At 58.1% G+C, this 15,771-nt stretch overlaps 4 protein-coding genes across 4 annotated transcripts; 2 read left to right on the top strand and 2 right to left on the bottom strand.

Moving 5' to 3' along the window:
- Nucleotides 1-157: 157 nt before the first annotated feature.
- Nucleotides 158-5,656, bottom strand: BJ171DRAFT_579404 (uncharacterized protein; the record flags this gene model as incomplete). Its single annotated transcript, XM_053113965.1, has 15 exons — nucleotides 158-641; nucleotides 838-959; nucleotides 1,080-1,355; nucleotides 1,503-1,624; nucleotides 1,736-1,897; nucleotides 2,052-2,342; nucleotides 2,625-2,846; nucleotides 3,020-3,191; nucleotides 3,403-4,146; nucleotides 4,305-4,412; nucleotides 4,559-4,675; nucleotides 4,842-4,909; nucleotides 5,018-5,184; nucleotides 5,331-5,375; nucleotides 5,553-5,656. The coding sequence occupies 15 exons, from the start codon at nucleotides 5,654-5,656 to the stop codon at nucleotides 158-160; spliced, it is 3,204 nt and encodes a 1,067-aa protein (XP_052969132.1).
- On the top strand, nucleotides 5,553-7,669 carry BJ171DRAFT_310897 (uncharacterized protein). Its single transcript, XM_053107093.1, has 2 exons — nucleotides 5,553-6,611; nucleotides 6,743-7,669. Exons 1-2 carry the CDS (start codon nucleotides 5,715-5,717, stop codon nucleotides 7,577-7,579), a joined length of 1,734 nt encoding a protein of 577 aa, XP_052969133.1. The 5' UTR covers nucleotides 5,553-5,714; the 3' UTR covers nucleotides 7,580-7,669.
- Nucleotides 7,670-8,195: 526 nt separating this feature from the next.
- BJ171DRAFT_579406 (uncharacterized protein) lies at nucleotides 8,196-9,585 on the top strand (the record flags this gene model as incomplete). The annotated part of the gene is made up of 6 exons (XM_053113966.1): nucleotides 8,196-8,245; nucleotides 8,450-8,594; nucleotides 8,761-8,808; nucleotides 9,007-9,110; nucleotides 9,266-9,317; nucleotides 9,469-9,585. 6 exons carry the CDS (start codon nucleotides 8,196-8,198, stop codon nucleotides 9,583-9,585), a joined length of 516 nt encoding a protein of 171 aa, XP_052969134.1.
- Nucleotides 9,586-10,012: 427 nt separating this feature from the next.
- BJ171DRAFT_439956 (uncharacterized protein) lies at nucleotides 10,013-15,621 on the bottom strand. The gene is made up of 8 exons (XM_053108041.1): nucleotides 15,024-15,621; nucleotides 14,767-14,863; nucleotides 14,499-14,614; nucleotides 13,795-14,281; nucleotides 13,119-13,588; nucleotides 12,171-12,970; nucleotides 11,957-12,024; nucleotides 10,013-11,726 (listed from the first exon to the last, which is right to left on the bottom strand). The coding sequence occupies exons 1-8, from the start codon at nucleotides 15,490-15,492 to the stop codon at nucleotides 10,196-10,198; spliced, it is 4,038 nt and encodes a 1,345-aa protein (XP_052969135.1). The 5' UTR covers nucleotides 15,493-15,621; the 3' UTR covers nucleotides 10,013-10,195.
- Between the last annotated feature and the right edge of the window lie 150 nt (nucleotides 15,622-15,771).

The following is a 15,771-nucleotide window of genomic DNA, read 5'->3' on the forward strand; positions in this document are numbered from 1 at the left end:
AAAGCAGCAGCTACGCTGGACGTCAATTCGATTCCGCCCCGAAGCCCTGTTAAATCCTGCAGCCGTAAGGAGGGGCTCAGGACAGAGTCGGGTTGGGTTGGTCGCGGTGTTTCCAGTTGACCGCCACGGATGTGCTGATGCGGAAGCGCCGAAAGTGCTACTTCTTTCTCCGCATTGTCGGCGATGCGGCTGCTCCGGCGCCTCCGGTGGGTGTGTTGGGATTCACACCCGTCCACAGGAAGTTACCGACATTCATGAGCAGCTCGGTAGCTTTCTGGGCCTGCTGCGAAACTTGGCCCTGTCCAAGAGCATTCGAGATGCCCAGGGACCATGTGGGATTCGCTTCCGCCCCAGTGAGCGGCCGGCTGTGGTCGCCCCAGGAGACATGGCTCTCCGGAATTTGCGAGGCTGGCATTCTGTGCAGCTGGATCGTGCATTTCGGTTTTGTGCGCGGGAGAGGTATCGTTCCAGGACCGCCGACGTCTTTGCTGTGCTGGGTGTCATTCTTAGATGCACCGACTTTGTCCAGATCTATTCGGCTTCCGGCATTTGACATCCCGATGGGCAACAGGGTAAAGCGCGGGGTTTGGTTTGCGACTGGAATGACGCTGTGCAGTTCCTGGACCGAGGGTGTCTTGCGGCTGGATAAGTGGAAGGGTAGCGATGGCTGTGGCGTTACCATAATGCAGACACGACGGTAATCCAGTAGTGCGACACAGCCGAAGCACAGCCAAAGCACATTCACCCGGAATCTACCATGTGCTCAAAATAGCAATGTCTTTGCCTGATCCAAGCACAGCAGCACAGCGATCCGAATCGACTGTTGGAGCAACTTACTGATCTGCCACTGCTTTGCCTAGCGATGTGATCGAGCCAAGTAGAACGGCCGATCTCGCATAGAACCGGTCGACGTTGGAGCGAATGTGCGGATCGACGAGCAGCAGGTCGATGGGGTCGATCTGGAGTCGGCATGCAGCAGTAGCGGAAATGGGTCAGCTGCCGCTCTGCTCGGTGCAAGCCGAAAGCGCGTTGGGGAGTTGCCACAAAGCCTTGGCGGTGTGGCATGGACAGGCGCATACCTTTTCTCTCAGCAAAGCTTGGACTGCGCTGCCGACGCTGTTACTTTGGGAAAGCGAGGAGTCGCTGCTCGCCAGAATCTTGAAGATGAGCTGGAAGTCAAACAGAATCTGGAGGGCACCAGCATGCGAGATGACAGCGCTCGCCTGGGAAGCGGGCGGCAACGAGCTATCGGATCGTTGGTGAGTTGAGGTCAGCCAGCTGTAGTTCTCGGCCGCATACTTGTAGACCTCGACGGTGCTGGTCGCGAGGGCAGTCAGAAGTTGCTGGATGATGCTCTGTTGTCAGAGAGTGGCCAGCCTGTGTCAGCATTCACTCATGGCCGGACACCTTGCACAGAGCAGACAGAGCGGCGGACTGCATCCAAATGGCAAGCTGCTTCTGTCCTTGGTCCAACTTGCCTTCTCCAGCGTATAAGCAGCCACGCGGTTGATTTCGCGAGCCAGTTCGAAAAGACCCTGGACCAAAAACGCCGACGGATGGCAGGGAGCAACGATTGACTCCTGCACTGACTCGCCTTGATCGGTTGTGGTTTCGACCGAGACGCCTGGAAGCAGCAACGACGCAGAGTTGTATCAGCACGCACCTATCGACTGGACGCGATACAGGAGCAAGGCAAATGTAGCCCACGAGACAAATGCGCCGCGGCGACACCTACTTTCCCACAGCTCAGCAAAACGGATCCCATTGAGCCAGTCATTCTTTGCGATGCCGTCCTGGAGCGTTCGCTTCCACTTGGCGCTGGTGGCCGCCAACCACTCGCGGTGGCTCTGGGTGTATACATCCATCATGAGCTCGTGGATCAAAGCCAACTGGAAATCTATAGCCGCAGTAACATGCACCACAGAGAAAACGGGCACGAGTTAGTGCTACAGCGGCGCTACGGCAGCACCAAAGGTGCGGCAGAGACACTCTCCTCGTCAAGCAGTCTGGATGGCCAAGACTTGTATCCATCCACCGAAACAGTGACTTACTGTACTCCAACTTGGGCTTTCCAGCATCCGTGAGGCTCAGTTGCCTTCGTGGCTGAAGATGGATCTCTTCGGCTGACTCAGCCGGCGTCTCGATCACAAGAATGCTTGCAATCTGCTCGGACTTTAGAGCGATGGTCCTTGCTGTGCGAGCAACAAACAGGTCCTGATCGATGCGGAGAGCGGCCTTGGACTCATCTCCAATCCTTGTCTCTGGCTCGCGCTGAACCAGGGCGAGCAGCTGGTCGTGGTAGGTATGGATGGCTCCGGAAAGTGCCTTGTGGTAGGCGGCGGCTAATTCATTCGTGTCACTAGAGCAGGGCAGCATCAGTAAGAACAGCCGCAGCATCGCCGAGTCGTGAGGGTGTGTGTGGCAGTGACGACTGAATAATATTGCCTGCTCGCAAGATCGCTGCTGCATCTGCATTTGCATCCGCATTCACATCCACACGAGCAAAGCTACCAACCTGGAAAGCTCCTGCATCGTTTTGGGCGCAAGATCCGATTTGAGGCTCACCGCCGGGCGGCGTGTCGATGGGGATGGCTGCTTTGACGACAAAGCGGTCGCGGAATCACCTTGGACTGCCAGGGTCACGAGCGGAGTCACATCGAGGCGGATCCGGCTCAGGGTCTCGACAAACTCAGTCGCCATGAACGTAAGGGAGCCTGTTTCAGGCTGGCACACTGTGATTCCAAGCGAGGTCGTCGTGCTCTTATCCGGCGCCGAGGACAGTCCAGCCAACGATGCAGCAGCCGTCTCCTCTTGGGAGTGCCATATGAACCTGCCGACATCCCGCTCTAGTTTGTGGAGAGAGAAGTGTGCGAGCGCGGGCGAGTGTGAGAATGCTGGCGCCGTGCTTTCGATGTTTGCAATGGTCGGATGCCCCTTTGCTGCAGCAAGTGAAGCCAACATTGGGCCACAGACGGCTGATTCGAGGGAAGTGTCTCCCCACCCAGGGTTGTGTACTTACCTGCAGCATATTTATCTGCCAGAAACTCCAGCCGTGGCACGAGGAGAAGTCCGGGCTGGTCTCCAAGAATTTGGAACGAGTTCGATATGAGATTCTTGGCTCGTGCTTGGAAGGGGGCGCGCAAGATGTCGCTCCAGACCGAGAAGGACTCGGACATGAGTCTCGTACAGATCTGTGGCACGGATAAGGAAAACTTGTTCGTTGGTATCGATCCGAGGACGCTGTGGGCCGGTGTGGGGCCGGCAATGCTGGTGTGGGGCCGGCAATGCTGGTGTGGGGCCGGCGATGCTGGTGTAGGACAAGCGTCAAACACGATCGCTCCAAGTGGCGTCTGTCGCCAGTATGCTGGGGTTGGGAGGACCCTACTTCCCAGCTCATCTTACCTCTCTCCAGCGGTGTGCCTTTGGCGCACTCTTTTCCTTTCTGGGCTTGCTACTCAACACAGGTAGCGGCGTCTCGAAGCCAGAGCCAGAGCCAGAGCCAACATCGGCAGGGGCTTCGATTTCTTGCATCAGTGACAAGACGTTGCCGCGCGCAATGGCCAGATTTGTGGCGGATTCAACAAAACCCAACAGCTGACAGAGGGGCCCGGCAAGGCTCTGGGTGAGCGCAGCGATCCATCTTTGCACAATCTCACGAATTTGGTCTTCGCGAAGTTCGCCCGAGGATGTTCCGTAGTTCAGCAGGGGCGTGTGTGTCTGGATGGATTGCGGAAGATGCCGAAAGACCATGTGGATGTTGGTCTTTTCGGAGAACAGCGCCGATATGCTCGTTTGGCTTAACGAGTCATCCCGCGCCAGCTTTCGCTGGAGCATCAGGATGTTGGTTTCGAGGAGCGAGAGGGCCGCCGGGGACTTGAGCAACAACGGGGAGATGGCTGGCGTCAATGGCGACGGAGGCACAAGTGGCGATGACGATGCCATGAAAATATCCACGACTTGGCCAAGTGTTGCCTCGATGGCCCTGACGGCAGCGATGACATGGTCCGAGACCGACTGGGTCGAGCTTTCGTATTTCCCAACGGCGCCCAGGATCACCTCAGCGCGCAGGGCCAAGAACTGATGCAGGGTTTCTTTGATGCTGGTGTGATTCAGAAGCATGATCGTGCACAGGCAGTCGACGACGATCTAAAAACAATGCCGTGGCCGATATATGAGTCATGGAGGCCGGGCTTCGAAGTGTTCGAGGGTCCCGCCGATTGCCGAGCTCAATACGTGTAGCGCATCAGATTCGATCGACCTGCGGATGTTGCCATGCAGATAAATGCAATCCTGCTGTAGCTTACCTGGGTTCTGGCGGTGATGTCCTTGAGGGCCTGGGTACACTTTTGCACAATCTGGGGGCGGAGATTGAGAATGGCGTCCCACTGGCGCTGCACGACCGGGAATGTGCCCTGGTGGCGAGAGAGTAGAAAGTCAGAGATCCGTCATGACGGTGTCCCAAGTCTGCGAGGATCAAAAGTCGGGCACAGCTGTCTGCAGCGAGCTATGGGATGCATGCCTAGCGGCCTGCCTCCCGTGTAATAACTCTTCTCCATACCGTCAGTTTGACTTGGGCAGCTTCGGGACTCGATTGGAGCTTCTTGTGCACTTCCTTGGCGATAGTAAAGAGCCGGCCGGCGCGCAAGTACTGGTGATTCTCGAGGGCGTGCCATATCTGTTGGGCACCACAGCCGGCAGAGTCAATCGATGCGTGGACATGTTTCGCAAACTCATGTGCAGCGATACCGCTGGGGTGATTGTAGTGGTACACTCCTCCGATTCAAGCGCACCAACGCTGCCACTCGACTCGGAGTCGTTGCAGTCACAAGTTCTCACATTACCTGCTCAGGAGTGTCGACAAGCAGCTTGACCTGAGCCGCGACGGTATAGATAACACGTTTCTGCTCGACTGTGGATATGCCATCGGAGGCAGGTCAGCAAGTCTGTCTGCTCGGCCCGGCTTGGAGCCAACCGGCCCACAAGAGACCTGGAATGGCCGGCGGGGTGAATGCCTCACCTTCTTCGGGGGTCTTTGCGGGGCGGGCCTTCGCCTCGACCGCTTGCTGAAGCCCGTGTGCATCGCATGCCCCATCGATCCGTTCAAAAAGGCTCTTGAGCTTCTCTGCCGATCGGCTCATATCCTGGATCGAGTCTGCGGCCTCGATCAGGTCGCGGTAGCGCTCGCTGTTGGAAGATGCACCGCGACATGGCGACCGTTCAGCATGCCGCATTCCAGTGCCAATCCGGCTGATCCTCAAATTCGCAGACCCGCAAATCGGATGGATTTGGGCCATCCACTTTGCGCCAAGACCATCCTGCACGCCGCTTACCCGACCATGACTCGCAGCTCTTGGCCCTTCTTCTCAATGTCGACCCTGGGCATGGCGGCATGGCGACAAGGTTAGGGGATCAGCAAGACGGAAGCCCATCTTATGCGGCCAACAGAGAATGTGTGCGCTTGGTCCGATCGCTTCAAGGCCTGTATTCTGCTGCATCGAGTCGACGGTACAGCTCGACACGGCTGAGAGATCCAGGCCACCAATCTGGCTTACTTCATCCGGGCTTCGATCGACCGCAGCTCCAGAACCGAGTGCTTCTTGAACAGCTCGTGAGCCTCTCGATCGGCAGCATCCTGTGCGGGCCGGGTCGGGCTCATCGTTGGCGCACGCTCCAGTCTCTCGGGGATGACGAGCAAGGGTACGCTATGGCAGTGAATGGGCGAGTGTCGAGGCTGGTGGATGGGCCACGACGAGTCGACTTTGCCGGGCGGCAGCTTGAAGGGAGAGACAGGCGGCGGGTGTGCAGGCTGTAGCCGTTCGTGCCTTTCAGAGACTGGCGAGCGGGCCCGGCGGTGCTGGATGCGCTCTTGGGCTGCGAGCTTTCTGTCGCCTTTGGCCAGGAGATGCTGGCGCAAGAGCAACAAAGTCAAGCAGGAGGGCAGGACTGGCTCGAACCGGCTGTGGCTGTGTCTGTGCGACGCCGCCAACAAGCCCGTGATCTTGGCCTGGTTGCTGTCTCGCTCTCGGGCGAACGATCGCATCGCCAACCCGCAGCTGGCTATCGAGCGACCCACCGCAATGGCAGACCACTCCTGCACCGGCCCCGCTCCATCGTCAGCACCGGCGGCCACGGACCCGCCGCTCGTCTCATCGGCCCTCTCAGCCGAGTGCTTGGTATACAGCGAGGCAGCGCCAGCGAGCAAAGTCGACCAAGGCTCCCAGCGATCCCGGCCACAGTGCTGGAAATGCCGCGGCAAGGGCGTGATCCAACAGAAGCTCCTGGGCACCAAACGAAGCAAGACACCGAGGCCACCAGATTCAGCCGTGGCCGCTGGAGAGCCTGTCCAAAGGATCGGGACGACACAGCTTCCGAGCCAGGCAGCATCGGCACCAACATCGGCGCCAACATCGGCCTCAGAATCAAGTACGATCGAGGCCGTATGTCGAGTCTGCAGCGGCAAAGGGATTGTCGATGCTGCTCCTCCGAACCAGACAGATTCCAAATCAGCCCAAGTGCGACCATTCAAGCGATCTTGGCCAGAGTCCGTACGCCCAGGCCCCCCAGCCTCGCGGAGCTTGATGGATCCTGAAGCTGCACCGCAAGAAGGCGAGGTACCGTATCTACATTGGCGACGGATCGGCAATTCTCTCGCCAGCCGGCATCATGGAGTCTGCGAGGCCATGCTGATGCGGAGATGGTTGTTGTCTCTTGTGTGCCGCCATTCGATGGAACGGTGTTCTAGATGCTGTGCTCGTTTGCAGGCCACTGGGGTATCTACCAGATCACCAACGGACACCGATACACCACCGACGATCTCGCCACCGCTGCCGTTGCAATGATGCACATGAACAGCCTGAGCAAGAAGCATCCGTTTGCCTTGACCCATCACATCGATCTGGGATGCGGGCTCGGGAGCGTGCTGATGTGGATTGCATGGAAGTTCCACGACACCCTGGTTCAGAGCCTCGGCATCGAAGCCCAATCGATCCATGTTCGGCTGGCTTCCCGCTCGCTATGGCTCAACGGCGTCGAGCACCGGGTTAGTGTTCGGCATGGGGACCTGGGTGACATTGCTTTGGCTCCTCGCTCCGGCCCCATAGCACTGGTTCCCGAGGGGCCCGTCTTCCAGCTGGTGACGGGAACGCCGCCGTACTTTCCGGCATCGAACGGAGCGCTGCCGAGCAACCAAGGCCGGGGCATGTGCGCATTTGAGCTACGGGGCGGAATCGAGACCTATGCCCAAGCTGCGGTGAGGGTGCTTGCTCCCGGCCGACTCTCCCGCTTCGTGGTCTGCCAGACGGCGCTGGAAACGGAGCGAACGATCAAGGCTTTGCAGGCGGCTGGCCTGGTGGTTCTGGAGCGATGGGACTTTTACGGACGGATAGGCAAGATGGCTCCGCTGTTCTGCGTGTTCTGCACTCGATGGAGGATGGAGGCCGATGCCGAGCCGATGCCGGATGAAGGAATTGTCGAGGCTATTATTGTACGGGACGAGCAGGGCAAGCACACGGCAGCCTATGCCGAGATGATGCGACTGGTGGGCAAGCCGCCGATGGAGGGTAACGAGGAGGGTGCTTGATGCGACTGCGATGCAAGTCGCTCGCGAGGCTACGAATACACCAACAGCTTTCGTGATGCTCGGGGCTTGCTGGTTGTCGTCATGCTTGTCGGCCGGGACCATGGACGGCAGACAGGTCCATGACGACAGCGCCAGCAACGACCATGGCACGAGGCACGGGGCGACAATCACATGCAAGCAGGAGCAACGCAGCAACTTGGTGCTGGCATTTACCCGGGAGGCCAATGCCAGTGCAGATGCATATGCAGATGCAGATGCAGTGCCAATGCAGATGCAGATGCCAATCTCAAGACTCGAGGCAGACCTGTCTGTGTTTGTCCTGGGCTGGATGGAGGCGAAACATACCAACAAACACAGACCGACACAGACACAGACACAGCAGAATGCACGGCCTTGTGCGGGCGGCCTTGTGGTTCTCTGGTATCGCCGAACAAGGCCCACGCCAGGCAAAGAGGCGATGGGACCTCTGCCATCTGCAATCTGCCATCTGCAATCTGCCGTCTGCAATCTGCCGTCTGCAATCCGCCGTCTGCTATTTTTCATCTTCCACTTGCGATCTGCGGTCCACCTTGCTCGCTCTCTCGTCCTCCGATCCCACGTCTCTGTTGCCGCCGCCATGTCCTCGACCACTGTCTCGTCCAGCTCGTCGGAACGACCCGCCATCACGTTCGTATCCTTTGCCCCTGCCCGGATCGCTCTTGCGGCCTTCTGTCCATCGGCATTTGTCCCGGCGTGATCTGCAGAGGGCATCTACCAGCGGCATCTGCGGTTGCCCGGTTCGACGCTGTTGCTGACGTGACCCGTTCTGGGTTGACTTTGCCTGTCCTGTTCGTCGCAATCGCACCTATCCGGCTTGGACTTGGATCGCAGCATCAAGTACCAGGACCGTGTCAAGATCCTCGATGTTGCCGGGGACTTCAACTCCAAGCTCGTTGCCGTGAGAGATTTCCAAAAGGGCGATGTCGTCGCTCCTATCGAGGGCATCACCTATGGCGTCGAGAAGCGCTGGTCCTCTGTGCAGGCAAGTTACCAGCCTCGCTTGGCCCGGCCACTGCACGAAATCCCCTTGAGCGTTGTTGCTTGAGCGCAGGCCGTCTGTCTATGCGGATACCGCTCTCTATGCCCACATCCGTGACTGTTTGGCTGTGACACTGACCCTGCTGGCTTGGCCTGGAATGCAGATCTCCGAAAACGAGCACATCGAGCTGAACTCGGAGCTCCTCTACATGGTACGTCGGCGGCATGATCGATTGCTGTGGGTGCCCGCATGCTACGTTCTTTCGCTGCTCTCGATCGTCCAGCCATTCTCAAATAGCCGCCGCCTCCTATTCTTACTTTCTCCCTTTCTCTCGCTCTCCCTTTCTCTCGCTCTCCCTTTCTCTCGCCCTCCCTTTCTCTCGCTCTCACTTTCTCTCCTGCTGATGCAGAACCACTCCTGCGACCCCTCCGTCCACGTCAACACCTCGGCCATGCAAGTCGTTGCCCTGAAGGACATCCGCGCCGGCGACGATGTGACCTTCTTTTACCCCAGGTGCGTTTTGGATCGTACCCTGCGGCTCCCTGTCCTGTTGCTGCTGGTCGCATCGTTGGGTCCCGATCCTCGTGGCTATTCGCGGCGCTGACTCATGTCTCCCGTTCACCCGGCTGTCCAACTGGCCCGTCCACCGACTCCTCAATGCCATCCAGCTCGGAATGGAGCATGTCCCAGGCTTTCCCATGCTGGTGTGGCTCCTCAAAGGTAACCGCGTCCATCTCCTTCATTCTCCTTCGGATGCTTGCACTGCTCGCATGTGGCTCCAGCTCGGCCTCGTGTCGATCTTGCCTCCGCCGGTCGTGTCTTCCATCGAGCCTGACTTTTGCTCACCAACCCCTCGGGCTCGTGCCACCAGTGCATCAAAACCATCAGCGGAGCCGAGACACTGCACGGCAACCCGTTGTTCAAGGTCGAGGACCATGTCTTCAACAAGCACATTCTGGAGCTGATGGCCAAGCAGGGCTCTGCCTAAAAGCGCGAGCCGTAATCTCTGCTCGCCACACCAGTGCTTCGATATCACCCCCTCGACCTTTTGTCCTCTTCCCTGTCCTTGACACACCCCATCGATCTTGCCTCCACAACGCAGAGGCCGGCATGTCCTCGAGTCTATGCATTGAGCACAACCCTCCTGTTCTTGAAGCCATGGATCAAATACAGTTGCTCCCTTTTTCTCTGGCATCAGGGCTTGCGGTCGCGCGATTGCTTCCAGTCCCGGTTGGCAGTCGTTTTTTGATTCAGGTCTGGGAGCATCGTCTTGAATGCATCTGATCGATCTCCTGTGGCAAGGATCGACTGACATACCGAGATCATGTTCCTAGCTGCATCTTCATTGCATCCATCGCATCCATCACATCCATCGCATCCATCTGTCCCTCTCTGTACACTCGCTCGGCCCGACTCGCCCTGCGATCGTCACGCTGCCACTAACGGCTTGGATGAAATGGGCGAGTCTGTTTCGTTGGGCTCTATTGAGCTGATATACAGTGATGTCTGTTAGAATGGCGACTATGGCCTCCTGAGTTTTGGGTTGGACATGCAGGCGTGGAGTATATGCCGGCTCGAGGCAGTGCCCGGGACGCTCCTTATGCGCTGGCGGAGGATGGCTCGGACTCGGTGATGAGCGCATCTTGGACCGGCAAGTGTCCGTTGGTTTGGCTGTTCGGAGCATCGGTCGCTTCTCCGTCCGCCTTTTCGGCCTCGTCGGCGGGAGCATCACGAACTTCATCTGCCGGGATGCCGGTTGGAGCTTCCGTGGGCTTGCCGTTCACCATCGCCGGATCGGCCTCGGATTTCTGGCCGGATGTGACCTCAGCAAGCACAGTTGCGGTAGCTTCGGCGGCATGCTCCCCACCAGTCTGTCCGGCGGTGACGATTTGCAGGCCGGCGGCAGGTTTGGCGGCCTTGTCGCCCTTGGTGGACTTGTGGCCATTATTGATCGACTCGGCCGACGCCGCGACAGCCTCAGCATGCTCTTCGCTCTCCAGCTGGACCAGACGGGCTCGGAGCTGGGACGACAGGGCTTCGCAGCACTCGGCCATCTTCTGGATGGCCTGCTTAGAGAGCGAGTGTCCGTTTCGGATTGCCGTTTGGTAGTACTCCATTGCCTTGCTGGGATCGGCGTCGGTGCCCTTGCCGCTGGCGTAGCAGGTTCCGAGCGCCTCACAGGCCACAGCGGACCCGCCCTTCGCCGCCATTTCGAACCAGTGGACACCCTCGGCTTCGTCTTTGTCGACACCCATGCCCCATCGATACATGCATCCAACTTGGTACTGTGCGTTGCTATCGCCTTGCTTGCCAGCCATAAGGTAGTACTGCAGCGCCAACTTGGAGTCAATCGAGCAGCCATCGAGTCCGTGGGTGTAGTTTGAGGCCAGCTGAAGCTGGGCTTCGACGCTTCCACCTTTTGCTGCAAGTTCGAGGTAGCGCTGGATTACGCTTTGGTCTTGGTCGCCTTCGGCCGCAAGCATCTTGAGAAGTTTGGCTGTCAGGTAGTACTCCAGCGGTGAGCGGGGGTGTCGCTCGGATTCGGCCAGCCACTTCCGCGCCTGCTCCTTGGCCGCCTCAGATCCGTCGCGAGCCAGATCCAGGCCGAGCTCGATCTGGGCACGCGCACATCCATCGGCGGCGCTCTTCTGGATCATCGCTTTGGATCGGCCCACGTCCTGATCGAGGCCGTTGCTTCCAGACTTGAACGCAAGCCCGATCTTGCATGTGTGCTCGGCAAGCAGCAGCCGCACGTCTTGGTCAACATACTTGACCGCCATCTTGAAATCCGCGTGATCGAGGGTGACGACGGCATCTCTGTACCGCCCCGAGGCAAGCTGGAGGCCAACCAAGTTACTCATCTTGCGGTGGTTGATAAGGCTGTTGCGAACCGAGTAGATGAACGGCTGATCGGCAAGATGTCTCCATCGGACATCACGCACTCGACCAAAGGCGTCTTCGTAGGGCTTGGCCTGTGTGCACCATGTCCCTTCAAAGTATGCCACGAGTCTCCGGCAGACCATGATCTGGCGCCCTTCCGTGAGATAGCGATGTGCCACAAACGAGTGGAACTCTGGGTCGCGGATGCACAGGACTCGGGTGCGGTCAAACATTCGCTGGATGAAGTATCTGTGGTCGACACAATTCGGAATCAGTGCCGTATCAGAGCAAGGCCGTGAGTGTGAAGGATACTATGTGTTTCGGTTGGCACCGTTGGCGGAAACTGCCGCAACGAATGCAAAGCAGGGCGAGGAGATCCGCTTTCCACACAGCGCACTTGTTGGCGATAAGCACATCCATCGAGTCCCAAACTGCAGCACACGCTATCAACTGCACAGCGGCATCCGACTGATACTCACGGCTCCATGTCGCTAATAAACCGGAAGAGTATCACTTGCGGGATACGGCAGACCCGCGGGAATGAGTTCTGCGGTAGCATTTGCGAGTGTCAGCACAAAAAACGCTGCCACGATCTGTCCCCCGCTGAAAGCGCAGTGGCGCCAATCGCTGCAGGCATCGCAGTGAATGGCCTCTTCTAGCATGTATGTGCACGAGGGAATCCGCTCTACCTACCTTGTAGACGTCGTTCAGCACCCGATCGTCACACGACAGTAGGTCCTCGAGCTCGATGACAGAGAGACCTCGTTTCGCGACCGCAAGATAGGACAGCGTGCGCATCACAAATGTCGATCCATACTTGTCTTCCATGCGCCGCAAGATATCGCCCATGAGATTCGATGCGGAGGCGGGCAGTGTCGGCTCAAGATCGGCAGACCGTTGGTTCGACTGCCACTGGCTAGCGATCTCCCAGATTCCTCGGATGTATTGTCCCGTCGTGTTCGTTTGGCAGTGCTTTCGCAACAGCTCGACTTGCTCGTCGGTCAAGTCTCGCCCGGACTGGTCCTTAAGATACCCAATGATGGCATCGGTGTCGAAATCGACGAGGAGACTCTTGCCCTCCGCCGTCTGCGTCGCAGCTTTTCCTTTTCGATCCGAGCTGGCCTGACTTAGAATGAGCGTTGCATGTGGTGGTAGAGTCTTGGGGATCCAAACGCGCGCTTGGTCTTGGTTCGTAGCATACACGTTGTCAAGGCAGCCGACGACAATGACGATTGGCCGCTCCTCTGTAGCTGTCTTTAGACACTCGACAAAAGCTTCGCTGAGATCTTCTAGGCTGTCTGGAAGGCCGGTGCTGTCATCGCTGTTGCACATGCGTATTTGTGAGCATATGGAGCGGAGAAGTAGAGGGAGCGTTCGGCTCGACATGGTGAGTCCGCCGAATCGATAAACGATGAGCGGGGCTGGATTGGAGGTCAGAGAGATGTCGTGGATGCATTTTGCAACAAAGCAAGCCGTTTCGAATCCATCGGGACCTGTTTTAGAAGGAACCAAGGTCGAGTGAGCAATTTTGTCGGAGCTGGGTACGCTTCGCAGATTCCGATGACCGACTTGAGGGCCAGTGACTCTCTGCACTGAGCCAGGATGAGGAGCGAAAGTGAGAGTGAAGGTGAAAGCGCTCACCATAAACCCACAGGGGCGTGTTTGTTGTGCTCTCGGATATATGCTGCCCCACGGTATCAACATTCGAAGCTCCAACGCCAATGTACGATGCACAGAGCTCGGTTGCATATGACCGGTGGACGGCCACCTCGGCAATGAGCGGGTCGTTCAATAAGAGCTGGCGCTGTCCCATCAGTTGGTGCCGCTGGATGATGGTGGTGCACAAAAGCTCGGATAGCTCGTCGCAGAAGGTTCGCAGGTAGATGGCTTGCTCCGGGTCGGTGCGTGGATCGAATCCGACGTCGTCGAGACGCAGGTGAGTGGTGTACGTTGATGTGAAGGGAACGCGCTCTCGAAGATCGTAGATGCGCTGGCGAGCTTCCTCGTCGATGATCATGTCGCGGCTGTTGCCTCGCAACTTGGTGTCAAAGTACGTATTCATGACGACGGGATGGCTGAAGAGAGGGCTGTCGAAGCCAGAGAGGGAGCGCCTGGACATACATGGAGCGGAATGAATAGGTGCCTAAGCAGGGATGCTCGAATCTCTGGTCAAGCACGAACCAGTGCTCGGAGAGCATGCAAATGCCCGAATCGCGGGCCCAGGATCACATCCCACATCCCAACAAGGAGCACCGTTTCGTTTGCGGCCGACCCATTGGCATCAAGGGATACTTTGTCAATACAGCTTATGACTTACTGGAAGCAAAAGAAGCGCTTGGAGATTTCCTTCTCGACATCTTCTTCCTCCATGTTCTCCAGTCCATCGAGGGAATGAAACGCCGCCTTGAAGATCTCCTTCTCGAGCGATGAAACAAAGTACTTGCGCTCGTCGCGCACCGTAAGACACAGCGCACCCTCGCGCAGAACCGTTACCAGTCGCGGAGAGACTGTCTTCCATTCATCCAGGGCCATTTTCCACGCCCTCTCACCGGCCGGCGGAGGCGACAGTGGGGATGCAGGCGAGTCCTGAGGCCGGTTGACGTTGAGTGCCGCCCCGACTCGCTGCAGGACATAGCGTCCTGGACGGCAGTTTTTATCCTTGATGTACCATTGCATCAGCAGATGGTAGTCGCCGCGGCGGTCTCCGTCTGGAGATACTCCGACATCGCGCAAATACATCAGCATGTTTTCAAATTCCTCGGCGTCGATCGTTCGGGGTGGAGGGCGAGATCCACACTTGTCACCTATGACAAACCGTTCACACAACTCGCGCGAGTCAGCTTCATTCATATGATGGCCACAGTCAGATATGCTCACCGTCCGAGCTGCGCCAAAATGAACGACCGCGGCCGGAATCGCCAGTGATGCGCTCGCGACTCACGGCAGGCAGCAGAGAGATGCGATCGTCTCGAGCCTAGCCTGCTTGACCCTGCTCATGGCCATCCTTCACTCTCAACATACCCAGCAAGGCGACGTAGGCTGGCCCCGCAGAAAGCTGGAAGCATCGGCTGATCTCGTTCAGACAAAACTCCTCCTGCATATGGTCATCGAAGAGACCGTCATCGGCACCCCAGCGTCTGAGAGAGAATCGAACGCGTGGATTGTGGATTAGTCCGTCGTATGGTCTTCCATGATTGAATATCGAGTGGTCTTTCCAAAGAATCCAGCCGCGTTCGGATCCCGCTCGCCCAGCCCGACGCTGATTCTGGATGCGTTGGCACAGACATACAGATCGATGACGTGGAGCTCCATTCCGATCTGGTGGCATAATTGGCGCACGAATGGATAGACGTCGGTCATGAGGACAGAGCGCTCCCACTCGGTATCTGGCGGAGGGATAGCCACATCGACTCGGTTAGCCACGGGCCTTTGTGGAGCTGGAGTGTCCGTGGTGGCACTCGGAATGCAGCTGCGATTGCAGGGCCGGGGGATGCTACACTCAGCTTGATGCGAAGCAGTATCAGCGTCGGACTGCGACGGACGAACCTGATCCAGCACACGAAACGAAGATGCGAAAGGTGGTCTTCTCTTCGTCCAGGACCTCAGCGAGATCGACGCCCATGAGCTTGGTCAGCATCTTGGACTTGGCCATGATCGGAACGTCCTCGACATCGCCCATAGATGTCGCGTAACAATCCTCGGCATCGCCCAGGAAGCGCTCGCAGGAACGGCGGTTGGAGCGGGGCTCTGGGCCCCATAGATCGAGACCGTGACTCTGCGGGACGCTGCTGAGGGCGATGGATCCCAGGACAAATGGCAAACGGTCGCCGTCAGAGGTGAGAGCGCCATCCAAATAGGCACCGGTTTCTCTCCGGAGGAAGGCCGACGGTGGCGGTCGCGGAAACTCGGCCATGGAGGGCGGACGCCGCAGCTGGAGCCGGGATCGGTGGGGGTGGTCATCGGTCATGGTGGCTCTGGGCGTATCTTGGGAAGATGAGAACCAAGCAGAAAACATGGTGGTCGAAGCAGAGGCGGTGGCCTTTTCTATGGTATCGTCTCGAAGATGAAGGGACAAAAAAAATGCACACAGTGGAGGCTTGGGCTGCAGGCCGGGGAACCGAAGGAGGAAGACGATCAGCGGATCCTGGCCGACGACGACAGTGGGCTGGGAAGGCCGGGGCTTGTCGCGGCGCTGAGACGAGGGCCTTGTGGCGGAGGATGAAATGCAGGCATGTGGCTGTGCGCCCGGTTGCCTTTTCGGGCATGGGTGCGAGCCGTTGGCGCAGAACGAAGC

This window comes from Polychytrium aggregatum (assembly GCF_025602895.1).
Source record: "Polychytrium aggregatum strain JEL109 chromosome Unknown BJ171scaffold_9, whole genome shotgun sequence".
In the NCBI taxonomy this organism is placed as follows: domain Eukaryota; kingdom Fungi; phylum Chytridiomycota; class Chytridiomycetes; order Polychytriales; genus Polychytrium; species Polychytrium aggregatum.